General features: G+C 37.2%; 1 protein-coding gene across 2 annotated transcripts in view; it reads right to left on the reverse strand.

Annotated features, from left to right (window-relative positions):
- Positions 1-8590: 8590 nt before the first annotated feature.
- Positions 8591-14729, reverse strand: part of LOC140155811 (bcl-2-related ovarian killer protein-like) — a 62051-nt gene continuing 55912 nt past the window's right edge. The window contains exons 2-3 of one of the 2 annotated variants that reach the window (XM_072178792.1): positions 12006-12469; positions 8591-11121 (exon numbers count right to left, since the gene is read on the reverse strand). In XM_072178792.1, the coding sequence (XP_072034893.1) occupies positions 10999-11121; positions 12006-12469 (587 nt within the window). In that variant the 3' untranslated portion in view covers positions 8591-10998. The remainder of the gene's footprint in view (positions 11122-12005; positions 12470-14729) is intronic. The other variant, XM_072178793.1, reaches the window with a different exon arrangement.

Consider the following 14729-nt stretch of genomic DNA (forward strand, 5'->3'; position numbering starts at 1 on the left):
AGTGGGGTGGGTGAGTGTATAGGGTATGACGTCTTAATTTTCTCAAACTTTGTTTCTATTGTAGCTTATTGTCGTATTATATTTAATTGTAATTTTACCATTTCTTTTGTATCTATGAATGTTTTTATGAACGCACCGCTGTTTTACATGCGTGTGCCGCTGTTATGAAAGCGTATGTTCAAATAAATAAATCTAAAAATCTAACGCTTTCTCTTATCTGGACCTATCTTCTGCTGCGGCGATGATATTGTTTTCATAGTCATTTCCTATCAAATTTTAATGTGAGCATCATAATTACAAACAAAATTGTTGGCCTATATAAAGCCCGAGACATACTAAGCATTATGTACATTATAGAACAATATAATGAATGGATACTTTGACCTTGAAATTCTTAAGGGCATAACATTATTGTACAGTCCAGAATCCGCGTACCTCAGAGAGAAATAATCAGTAAAAACGAGATTAAAACAACACTGACATACATGATTGAATGATTCTGTTTGACACGCATAAATTTATTGAATAAAACATCTTCAAACGGCAATGACTTTTATATACGGTCATTTCTATAACTGATTTACTGAGGAGTTTTTAACGGCTATTTTCATAACCTTTTCGCTTAGGAGTTTAATAAACACCGTCATTCTATTATATCCTCGGCGCATTATCTCTGATGCATCTCAATTATGAACGTGATACAAGATTGTAAAGGATTTTACAAGATTGTTTTTGTAACATTCACGAGTGTAGAAATAATGATTTACATTGGCATACAATATCAATTCACCGCTAATGCATAAATCCTTGTAATGCAAAAACCAGAGGCTTGACAAGAGACAATATGTATATATAGAGAGAGAGACTAGCTCAGAGTGAGTTTTGATATTGTTTAATCGAATGTGTCGCCTAAATACAATATTGGGCCCACTTGAAATTACCAACATGAGTAGTTTGGAGAGTGTTCGATTTTATTAAGGTCATTTGAATATAATATTGCATATTAATTTAGGCATGGCTTCCTTTATGATAAATCAAGTACGCCGTCTGTTATCACAGTACCGGTACAACAACCGGTCCCTGTGTGAATGGTCGAACCTTGATGTGTCTCCGACTTCATCAGGATGTCCTGATGAAGTCAGAGACACGTCTGTCGAAAGCTTGACCACTCACACAGGGACCGACTGTATCGGTACTGTGATAACAGACGGCGTACTCATACTTATACTATAACTCAGTATGAATTCCCATAAACATGATAAACGAAAGTATTCACTTTATTATTAATGTAAATATCATTAGATTTATTATAGTCTGGTGTGGAGTGTCTTCCCTATCAAATCACCATACAGACAAACCGTTCACATTCATTAAGAGGACTTGGATCTTCGAGTCTCCTTAATTTTAATACCAAAAGTGCGAACCATTTTTTTAAGTAATCATTTAAAACAATTCGTTAGAATAATATCAGAAAAGTGAACAAAAGGTACCACATTTATGGTCAAAGACGATTTACTGTAAAAACATATCTTCAACATAAGATAAAATTGCCATAGATATTATAAAAGTATTTTGTTACGTTGCATTATACGTCTATAGATTGTGAAAACCAAGTGCAATTATCCTGGTCATGCAGTTAGTACAAACCTGTAGCTTCTTATTACACTAAAATATTCCTATTTTGGCCATCTGCACAGGTACACCGTCGCCAAGGTACCTGACTACACAGAGTACCTACGCAGTACCAATGCTGCTACTGCACCACAGTAGTGGTATACTGCACTGGTAAAAAAAGGTAAAGGAGACGATCCTGTATAAACAAACAGAGATCGGGATGCCCATCTCTCTTAAATTGGTGATTGAGCCAGACTCCTCCATGTAATGTTGCTATAGGGGGATCGCTACACCTCCTCCACAGCGAGTCTGTTACCTTCGCAGCGTTTAAGAATGAGTTTTATATCCTCGGCGCATTATCTCTGATGCATCTCAATTATGAACGTGATACAAGACTGTAAAAGATTTCACAAGCTTGTTTTTGTAACATTCACGAGTGTAGAAATGATGATTTACATTGGCATACAATATCAATGCACCGCTAATGCATAAATCCTTGTAATGCAAAAACCAGTGCCTTGACATGAGAAAAAAAAAATATATATATATATATATAGAGAGAGAGAGAGAGACTAGCTCAGAGTGAGTTTTGATATTGTTTAATCGAATGTGTCGTCTAAATACAGCTAAATACAATATTGGGCCCACTTACCAACATCATTAGTTCGGAGAGTGTCAAATTTTATTACGGTCATATGAATCTAATATTGCATATTAATTGATCGTTGATTGTGAAAACCAAGTGAAATTGTCCTGGTCATGCTGTTGGTACAAACCTGTAGCTTCTTATTACACTAAAAGATTCCTATTTTGGCCGTCTGCACAGATACACCGTCGCCAAGGTACCTGACTACACAGAGTACCTACGCAGTACCAATGCTGCTACTGCACCACAGTAGTGGTATACTGCACTGGTAAAAAAAGGTAAAGGAGACGATCCTGTATAAACAAACAGAGATCGGGATGCCCATCTCTCTTAAATTGGCGATTGAGCCAGACTCCTCCATGTAATGTTGCTATAGGGGGTCGCTACCCCGGATCCCTACACCTCCTCCACAGCGAGTCTGTTACCTTCCCAGCGTTTAAGAATGCCGAACCCATTTATACCCCTGGGTAGAGAGGAGAAATCGAGATAAAATGCTTTACTCAAGGCCACAACACGATGGCGTCGCAGGGGCTCGAACCCACAACCTTCCGATTATGAGTCGGAGCCCGTTGCCCGTTCCGCTCGGCCACCGTGCTCCTCTGCACCGATACTACACCGGCACTACACAGTACCAACCAAGTACCTTAGCGACCGTGTACATGTGCAGGCGGCGCCAATAAGAATCTTAGTGTAGGGCCTACTACTAGTGTTTAGTTTTGATATTACATTTGGTTCTATACTGGGTTTTTTAAAATTATATTGGCATATTTTAGGGCGATTTTACAATGGAGCTCTTAAATCATTTATTAACCTATTTTGCTTACAGTTTCAACGTCTACGTCACATATTGTGTAATAATAGCTGCAAGTAAGAATTAATTAGAGGCCCAAAACAAAACGTTTGCAAAAAGTTGTGGGTGCTCTTCTTTATTTTTATGAAAATATTGTATCGCACAAAATCATAAGGTCACAGGGACATTATGTAATAACATTATGTATATATATGTTAATAATAAAATGAAACGACGCTCATTTTCATCCAAGATTGTGAACAGATTACTAATGTAAATACCCACGTTTCCCAGCTTCTATAACGGATTTACTGACGAGTTTTTAACGGCTATTTTCATAACCTTTTCGCTTAGGAGTTTAATAAACACCGTCATTCTATTGACAAGAGAAAAAATATATATAAACTAGCTCAGACTGAATGAGTTTTGATATTGTTTAATCGAATGTTAAATTGCTAACCTTTTCGCTTAGGAGTTTAATAAACACCGTCATTCTATTATATCCTCGGCGCATTATCTCTGATGCATCTCAATTATGAACGTGATACAAGATTGTAAAATATTTCACAAGCTTGGTTTTGTAACATTCACGAGTGTAGAAATTATGATTTACATTGGCATACAATATCAATGCACCGCTAATGCATAAATCCTCAATGCAAAAACCAGAGCCTTGACAAGAAAAAATATATATATAGACTAGCTCAGACTGAGTGAATTTTGATATTTAGAGAATAAAGGTATTGTTTTTAGCCACTGGAGTGCATCGTCTCATATAACACGGGCGACATCATTATTTTAAGTAAAACAACGAGGCGAACCGAGTTGTTTTACGCCAAAAATAATGATGTCGTCCGTGTTATACGAGACGATAGATGCACGACAGCGGCTAAAAACAATACCTTTATTCTCATTCTTAAACACTTCAATGCAAATAGAAATATCATAATTTTAATCAAACCAAATCCTACATTTTTGATACAAGGAACTACCTAGGGCTTAAAATCGATCAGTCCAGTTGTTGCTATGCGCCTCCATTGGTTCAAATAGCGAGTACGCGTATCGCGTTGATGCACACGCGCTGACCCGTGTGATATCGTGTCATATCACACGGGTAAGAACCAATAAGATTGCAGGAACGTTCTCAAGTGTTTAAGAATGTTTGATCGAATGTGTCGTCTAAATACAATATTGGGCCCACTTACCAACATCATTAGTTCGGAGAGTGTCAAATTTTATTAAGGTCATATGAACCTATATTGCATATTAATTTAGGCATGGCTTTCTTGTCCTTCATTGCTATGACCAATATGGATCAATCATTTTGATACAGATTGTATTCTGTTAAATGCTAAGAACGTAATTTGGATACACATGTAATGATGTAACCATTAACATACATATTGTCCGAATGACAAGTTATGATAAATTAAGTACGCCGTCGGTTATCACAGTAGCGGTACAACAGCCGGTCCCTGTGTGAGTGGTCGAATCTTGACGTGTCTCTGACTTCATCAGGGTGTCCTGATGAAGTCGGAGACACGTTTGGCGAAAGTTCGACCACTCACACAGGGACCGGCTGTATCGGTACTGTGATAACCGGCGGCGTACTCATACTATAACTCATTATGAATTCCCATAAACGAAAGTATTCACTTTATTATTAATGTAAATATCATTAGATTTATTATAGTCTGGTGTGGAGTGTCTTCCCTATCAAATCACCATACAGACAAACCGTTCATATTCATTAAAAGGACTTGGATCTCCGAGTCTCCTTAATTTTAATACCAAAACTGCAAACCATTTTTTTAAGTAATCATTTAAGACAATTCGTTAGAATAATATCAGAAAAGTGAACAAAAGGTACCACATTTATGGTCAAAGACGATTTACTGTAAAAACATATCTTCAACATAAGATAAAATTGCCATAGATATTATAAAAGTATTTTGTTACGTTGCATTATACGTCTATAGATTGTGAAAACCAAGTGAAATTATCCTGGTCATGCAGTTGGTACAAACCTGTAGCTTCTTATTACACTAAAAGATTCCTATTTTGGCCATCTGCATAGGTACACCGTCGCCAAGGTACCTGACTACACAGAGTACCTACGCAGTACCAATGCTGCTACTGCACCACAGTAGTGGTATACTGCACTGGTAAAAAAGGGTAAAGGAGATGATCCTGTATAAACAAACAGAGATCGGGATGCCCATCTCTCTTAAATTAGTGATTGAGCCAGACTCCTCCATGTAATGTTGCTATAGGGGGATCGCTACCCCGGATCGCTACACCTCCTCCACAGCGAGGCTGTTACCTTCCCAGCGTTTAAGAATGCCGGTACCCATTTATACACCTGGGTGGAGAGGAGTAATCGAGATAAAATGCCTTACTCAAGGCCACAACACGATGGCGTCGTAGGGTCTCGAACCCACAACCTTCCGATTATGAGTCGGAGCCCGTTCCGCTCGGCCACCGTGCTCCTCTGCACCGATACTACACCGGCACTGCACAGTACCAACCAAGTACCTTAGCGACCGTGTACCTGTGCAGGCGACGCCAATAAGAATCTTAGTGTAGGGCCTACTACTAGCGTTTAGTTTTGATATTACATTTGGTTCTATACTGTTTTTTTTAAAATTATATTGTCATATTTTGGGCGGTTTTGCAATGGAGCTCTTAAATCATTTATTATCCTATTTTGCTTACAGTTTCACCGTCTACGTCACATATTGTGTAATAACAGCTGCAAGTAAGAATTAATTAGAGACCCAAAACAAAACGTTTGCAAAAAGTTGTGGGTGCTCTTCTTTATTTTTATGAAAATATTGTATCGCACAAAATCATAAGGTCACAGGGACATTATGTAATAACATTATGTATATATATGTTAATAATAAAATGAAACGACGCTCATTCTCATCCAAGATTGTGAACAGATTACTAATGTAAATACCCCAGCTTCTATAACGGATTTACTGACGAGTTTTTAACGGCTATTTTCATAACCTTTTCGCTTAGGAGCTTAATAAACACCGTCATTCTATTGACAAGAGAAAAAAATATATATAAACTAGCTCAAACTGAATGAGTTTTGATATTGTTTAATCGAATGTTAAATTGCTAACCTTTTCGCTTAGGAGTTTAATAAACACCGTCATTCTATTATATCCTCGGCGCATCTCTGATGCATCTCAATTATGAACGTGATACAAGATTGTAAAATATTTCACAAGCTTGGTTTTGTAACATTCACGAGTGTAGAAATGATGATTTACATTGGCATACAATATCAATGCACCGCTAATGCATAAATCCTCAATGCAAAAACCAGAGCCTTGACAAGAAAAAAAAAATATATATAGACTAGCTCAGACTTAGTGAGTTTTGATATTTAGAGAATAAAGGTATTGTTTTAGCCACTGGAGTGCATCTATCGTCTCATATAACACGGGCGACATCATTATTTTAAGTAAAACAACGAGGCGAAGCCGAGTAGTTTTACGCCAAAAATAATGATGTCGTCCGTGTTATACGAGACGATAGATTCACGACAGCGGCTAAAAACAATACCTTTATTCTCATTCTTAAACACTTCAATGCAAATATAAATATCATAAGTATTACAAATTTTAATCAAACCAAATCCTACATTTTTGATACAAGGAACTACCTAGGGCTTAAAATCGATCAGTCCTGTTGTTGCTATGCGCCTCCCATTGGTTCAAATAGCGAGTACGCGTATCGCGTTGATGCACACCCGCTGACCCGTGTGATATCGTGTCATATCACACGGGTAAGAACCAATAAGATTGCAGGAACGTTCTCAAGTGTTTAAGAATGTTTGATCGAATGTGTCGTCTAAATACAATATTGGGCCCACTTACCGACATCATTAGTTCGGAGAGTGTCAAATTTTATTAAGGTCATATGAATCTAATATTGCATATTAATTTAGGCATGGCTTTCTTGTCCTTCATTGCTATGACCAATATGGATCAATCATTTTGATACAGATTATATTCTGTTAAATGCTAAGAACGTAATTTGGATACACATGTAATAATGTAACCATTAACATACATATTGTCCGAATGACAAGTTATGATAAATCAAGTACGCCGTCGGTTTATCACAGTACCGGTACAACAGCCGGTCCCTGTGTGAGTGGTCGAACCTTGATGTGTCTCCGACTTCATCAGGGTGTCCTGATGAAGTCAGAGACACGTCTGACGAAAGCTCGACCACTCACACAGGGACCGGCTGTACCAGTACTGTGACAACCGATGACGTACTCGTACTTATACTATAACTCATTATGAATTCCCATAGAGAAAACCTGAGTGATTGTTCAATAAACAAACTTGATTATTCACTTTATTATTAATTATCATTAGTTTTTATTATAGTCTGGTGTGGAGTGTCTTCCCTATCAAATCACCATACAGACAAACCGTTCATATTCATTAAGAGGACTTGGATCTTCGAGTCTCCTTAATTAATACCAAAAGTTCGAACCAATTTTTAAGTATTCATTTAAAACAATTCGTTATAATAATATCAGAAAAGTGAACAAAAGGTACGATTTACTGTAAAAACATATCTTCAACATAAGATAAAATTGCCATAGATATTCTAAAAGTATTTTGTTACGTTGCATTATACGTCTATAGATTGTGAAAACCAAGTGAAATTGCCCTGGTCATGCAGTTGGTGCAAACCTGTAGATTCTTATTACACTAAAAGATTCCTATTTTGGCCTTCTGCACAGGTACACCGTCGTCAAGGTACCTGACTACACAGCGTACCTACGCAGTACCAATGCTGCTACTGCACCACAGTAGTGGTATACTGCACTGGTAAACAAAGGTAAAGGAGATGATCCTGTATAAACAAACAGAGATCGGGATGCCCATCTCTCTTAAATTGGTGATTGAGCCAGACTCCTCCATGTAATGTTGCTATAGGGGGTCGCTACCCCGGATCGCTACATCTCCTCCACAGCGAGTCTGTTACCTTCCCAGCGTTTAAGAATGCCGGTACCCATTTATACACCTGGGTGGAGAGGAGTAATCGAGATAAAATGCCTTACTCAAGGCCACAACACGGTGGCGTCGTAGGGGCTCGAACCCGCAACCTTCCGATTATGAGTCGGAGCCCGTTCCGCTCGGCCACCGTGCTCCTCTGCACCGATACTACACCGGCACTGCACAGTACCAACCAAGTACCTTAGCGACCGTGTACCTGTGCAGGCGGCGCCAATAAGAATCTTAGTGTATGGCCTACTACTAGCGTTTAGTTTTGATATTACATTTGGTTCTATACTGGTTTTTTAAAATTATATTGTCATATTTTGGGCGGTTTAAATCATTTATTATCCTATTTTGCTTCAAGTTTTAACGTCTACGTCACACAGCTGCAAATAAGAATTAATTAGAGACCCAAAACAAAATGTTTGCAAAGTAACTCAAAGTTGTGGGTGCTCTTCTTTATTTTTATGAAAATATTGTATCGCACAAAATCCTAAGGTCACAGGGACATTATGTAATAACATTATTTATATGTTAATAATAAAATGAAACGACGCTCATTCTTATCCAAGATTGTGAACAGATTAATTACTTCATGTAAATACCCGAGTTTCCCAGCTTCTATAACGGATTTACTGACGAGTTTTGAACGGCTATTTTCATAACCTTTTCGCTTAGGAGTTTAATAAACACCGTCATTCTATTGACAAGAGAAAAAAATATATAGACTAGCTCAGACTGAATGAGTTTTGATATTGTTTAATCGAATGTTAAATTGCTAACCTTTTCGCTTAGGAGTTTAATTAACACCGTCATTCTATTATATCCTCGGCGCATTATCTCTGATGCACCTCAATTATGAACGTGATACAAGATTGTAAAATATTTCACAAGCTTGGTTTTGTAACATTCACCAATGTAGAAATGATGATTTACATTGGCATACAATATCAATGCACCGCTAATGCATAAATCCTTGTAATGCAAAAACCAGAGCCTTGACAAGAGAAAATATATAGAGACTAGCTCAGAGTGAGTTTTGATATTGTTTAATCGAATATGTCGTCTAAATGCAATATTGGGCCCACTTGAAATTACTAACATCAGTAGTTCGGAGAGTGTCCAATTTTATTAAGGTCATATGAATCTAATATTGCATATTAATTTAGGCATGGCTTTCTTGTCCTTCATTGCTATGACCAATATGGATCAATCATTTTGATACAGATTATATTCTGTTAAATGCTAAGAACGTAATTTGGATACACATGTAATAATGTAACCATTAACATACATATTGTCCGAATGACAAGTTATGATAAATCAAGTACGCCGTCGGTTTATCACAGTACCGGTACAACAGCCGGTCCCTGTGTGAGTGGTCGAACCTTGATGTGTCTCCGACTTCATCAGGGTGTCCTGATGAAGTCAGAGACACGTCTGTCGAAAGCTCGACCACTCACACAGGGACCGGCTGTACCAGTACTGTGACAACCGACGACGTACTCGTACTTATACTATAACTCATTATGAATTCCCATAGAGAAAACCTGAGTGATTGTTCAATAAACAAACTTGATTATTCACTTTATTATTAATTATCATTAGTTTTTATTATAGTCTGGTGTGGAGTGTCTTCCCTATCAAATCACCATACAGACAAACCGTTCATTAAGAGGACTTGGATCTTCGAGTCTCCTTAATTAATACCAAAAGTTCGAACCATTTTTTTAAGTATTCATTTAAAACAATTCGTTATAATAATATCAGAAAAGTGAACAAAAGGTACGATTTACTGTAAAAACATATCTTCAACATAAGATAAAATTGCCATAGATATTCTAAAAGTATTTTGTTACGTTGTATTATACGTCTTTAGATTGTGAAAACCAAGTGAAATTGTGCTGGTCATGCAGTTGGTACAAACCTGTAGCTTCTTATTACACTAAAAGATTCCTATTTTGGCCTTCTGCACAGGTACACCTTCGCCAAGGTATCTGACTGCGCAGACTACATACGCAGTACCAATGCTGCTACTGCACCACATGACCTACCAGTAGTAGTATAATACTGCACTGGTAAAAAAAAGGTAAAGGAGACGATCCTGTATAGACAGTGATCGGAGTGCCCATCTCTCTTTCATTGGCGATTGGGCCAGACACCTCCATGTAATGTTGCTATAGCGGGATTGCTACACCTCCTCCACATCGAGTATGTTACCTCCCTAGCGTTTAAGAAAGCCGGTACCCATTTATACACTTGGGTGGGGAGGAGTAATCGAGATAAAATGCCTTGCTCTAGGCCACAACACGATGGCGTCGCCGGGGCTCGAACCCGCAACCTTCTGATTATAAGTCGGAGCCCGTTCCGCTCGACCACCGTGCTCCCCTGCACTGGTACTATACGGGTATTGCACAGTACCAACCAAGAACCTTGGCGACCGTGTACCTGTGCAGGTGGCGCCAATAGGAATCTTAGTGTAGGGGCCTACTGGGCCTACTACAAGCGTTTAGTTTTGATATTAAATTTGGTTCTATACTGGTTTTTTAAAAATTTTATTGTCATATTTTGAGCGATTTTGCAATGGAGCTCTTAAATCATTTATTATCCTATTTTGCTTACAGTTTCACCGTCTACGTCACATATTGTGTAATAACAGCTGCAAGTACAAATTAATTAGAGACCCAAAACAAAACGTTTGCAAAGTAGCTCAAAGTTGTGGGTGCTCTTCTTTATTTTTATGAAAATATTGTATCGCACAAATTCGTAAGGTCGTCTTTTGTGCACATTTGGTCTCATATATACATGTATATTGCAATAATTCTGTAGATGCTTCACTTAGCATAATGTTTATCTATTAATTCTCTTTAGAATGGCCAGTAGTGAGACCACCACGACCATGTTGACCCTAGTCATAGTTTCCCGCCAGAAGTAGCCATTAGAGTCCCGGCAATACCACACACTGCTCCTACTAAGCTAACCGTCCATAACATTTGAGAGTTGTTTTTTTGACGAAATGACCGCACAAGATTGTTCTGTGGACAAGAATATGCAAAAATTTAATCAGTCGTGGATCAGTGTTCATAATATTGCTTTATATAAATAAATCTACCTATTCTTGAAGCCTTACTAATCGAGTACATTTATGAGACATGTACGCCATTTTAGCTTATTGTTACGTTTTTAAAACCTTGGCAAATGAATTGATAGTGCCTTTAAGCCTGCAGTACCTTTAAGTAAAAGTATTGTGTTGTACTACAACCCTCGCTAATAGATAGTGGCTCTTCATTTGCTTGATAGGTAATTTTCGCTTAACTAATGGATTTTGCTTATTATTCGTGGCGTCAACGTGGTAAAGGTCTTACATGCCGGAATTGTTTAATAAGGCAAATCTACCTGTTATGCAAATGATATTTTAATCTACCCACTCCAAAATGGAAGCATTATAAAAGAATCCAGTCGTGTAAACTTAATTAGTAAATTGATCAAATCAAACCATTCATCGTTGAACTGGTTGTATTCCTAGTATTAGTAAACACAAAAATGTTCTTAAAACGTTTATTCAAAACGTTTTAATAACATTTAAATGTCGGGTTATATAAATGTACTGAAAATGATTTTAAAACGTTAGTGTAAAATATTGTAGGCAAACATTTTTTGCAAAATATATTGTCAACACTTACATAGCATTCTGTTTAGAATATTTTGTATCAAAATTTTAACTGTAATGTTTTTTTAAATGTTATCATGGTTATTGGAACGTTTAAATGCCCTTTATATAACCCGACATTTAAACGTTTACTGTAAAACGTTTTATGTTTGCTAGGTTTGACTTGTGAATTCGTGGCACCAATTAACAAAAAAAAACCCTATTCACTCAAATCGTGGTTCCTTCGCAGTATTGTTATATGTGACGTACCCATCCACCTTGTTGAGATATCCATAATGCTAAATGGTTCCTGACAAAGTTTGCTAAGCTATTGACAATTGTGTTGATATATGTTACATTTCCTTGTTGAAAACATTCTACAGCAATGGAACCAGCCACTGAAAACATGGCGACCACTCTCGCCCACGTAATGCCACTCGCAAAAAGTTCAGCAGCAACCTCTGTGAACACCTCATCTGCTACTGTTTCAGAAGATAAATTCACATTAAGCTGTCTACAGACATCTTTAAATAGCGTAGGATAAAGCTGCTCCAGTTCCAGTCCTATAAATTGAAGTTCTCTTGATACTTCGCTGATCTTCATAAAACGAGATTTGAGGTCATTTGTAGAAAGTAAACCAGCCCGTTTCAGTTTATTTTGTATGTATTCCTTGCATAGTATCATGGCCTGTTCGGTTATTTCACCCTCTGACGTCACACCGGGTAGCCGCAAACCTGCAGACGATAAATAAAATCAGAATGACAAGATAAAAAAATTAAGCGGGAAACTAAGCAGCCAATTTGCATCAACACTGCAAATGCACACATTCCCTCGTGGATATCATTAATGATTTTAATATAAGACACTTTCTCCGAAACAGAGTGATGCTTTAACTGCGAGATTTCCGTTTGATATCGGTTTATCGATGTTTACGATAAGACATGAAGCAGTTTCCACTGCAGCCTTCCTTTACTTGTTCAGATCCTTCTATCGATGTCTACGTCTTGGTCGTAAATGTCAACGCCGTTCTTTTTATCAAAATGGTATAATGCAGCTTCATTGACCCAGGGTAAAATTGACTAAAAACTTTTCTCCAAGGAACTACTTCCAAGGTGTCCCAAATTTCATAGCTTAGGTCGGGTCGGCTAGCGGTGTTTGCGCTCGAATATTAAGAGAAATAAAGCTGACACACAAGAGGAATGGTATGTGTTCTAAAAATGAGATCCCAAGGCTTGACTTATGTAAGGTGGAAAATACCGTGTAGACCGAGTTTTGAACACATCGGTACTTATATAAAGCATATGCTATAGTCTCGTTCCCAGCCCGGTTCCCAGGAGCTTCCAGACAATAGTTGTGACCGTACAGAAATTATACCCCAAAGTGTAGCAAATACTTCATTTTTCACGATGCAAAATCACACTAAAATCCATTGAGGCGGACGATACAACATGTAATTTAAAAGAACAAATGTTGATTATGCTATTGTAAACATGTTTGAGGTGAACTTATACTCACTCTATATCGTACTAGCTTGTGCAAATTAAATAAACTACAACCGTCTCAAGTACTTTAAATGCAAATAAATTCGATATGAACAGCTTCTGAGCTTGTTACACACTTTATTTGAGCATGTAATATGTAAGTACGAGTGTCAACCCTGACAGTACATGTACTTAATTCAAATGCTTGTACTATCAATGATTTGCGAAATCAGAAAATCTAAAAAATATCACAAATCCGATGTGTAAAGCGATATTTTTTTTGTTGTGATTTTCATCAATGTTGGAGGATTCTGTATATTGCAACATGCAATTATATTTAGAATTCAGCACTGCTGTTTCCTGTTGTTTTAAAATTTCATTTAGAAACCTTTAAGATACTATTAAAATGTTCAAATATTTATGCATTTGCGTTGATCTCTGATAATTCCTTATTAAGCATATGCATGGTGCCTTATTCTAAAATCAATCTCTGACCTCTCAGCTGACGTAATTACCAAGTGCTATATTTGACAATATCGATTACATTAGCAGTTATTGTTCACTAAATCAAGCTTAATCACAACCATACACTTCAGTGATTAAAATATTTATATTAATATTCACAAAATAGAGTAAATAAATTCCGTATCAATATGTATGGAACGTCCTTGACTTTGATTATTGATCGTCTCGCTAATGTAATTAAGACTGCAGTTCCGGGGTTTACCTCTGTACTGTATACAGTAACATATAACCAGAACATGCATATGATACAGAATCTGAAATCCCTGGAAAATTGGTCCCGTATATGCAAAAATGCAAAATACCAGAACATGCATAGACATGCAAGATTTTGAATGATTTGATGATATGGACGTCCATGAAGGGCTACCCTGTACAATGAAATAAAATAAATAATAAATAATGTTTATGTCGGTACAAGAGACATTGTACTATCGTACAAACCACGAGAACAGCTCGCTGGTCTATACGAACCATGTAACATACTGCAGTTACTGTCCATTAGAACAGCTCACTGACCTCTACAAACACCCGGTACAAACAGTGCATGTTATAGGTGTATATGGGCATTGCCTAGTTAACGTCACTGTGTGAAAAATAACCGGCCAATATTTAAAGTACTCTCTGAAATTCTAGAAAATATAGTTTTGTAACATGTCCTAAATTTTAGCTAATTTAGATGTTTGGAAATATTCGCACTTTGGTGTTTTAGTGTATGTTATAGGTAATAGGGCATTGCCTAGTTAACGTCACTGTGTGAAAAATAACCGGCCAATATTTAAAGTTCTCTCTGAAATTCTCGCACTTTGGTGTTTTAGGAAGGATATGTAAACGACAGATAACACCAAAAAATATGAAGCAATTATTTCCAAACCGTGTTAAGTCTGCAACCATTATGTTTCTCTTTTTCATGAATGCTGGTTAACAATATGCAGACTATTGTCTCATTTCGTAAACAAAGGCCCACACAGTATTGTTACCTTGCGTTTGC

Source organism: Amphiura filiformis, chromosome 6 (genome assembly GCF_039555335.1).
Source record: "Amphiura filiformis chromosome 6, Afil_fr2py, whole genome shotgun sequence".
Taxonomy (NCBI): Eukaryota; Metazoa; Echinodermata; class Ophiuroidea; order Amphilepidida; family Amphiuridae; genus Amphiura; species Amphiura filiformis.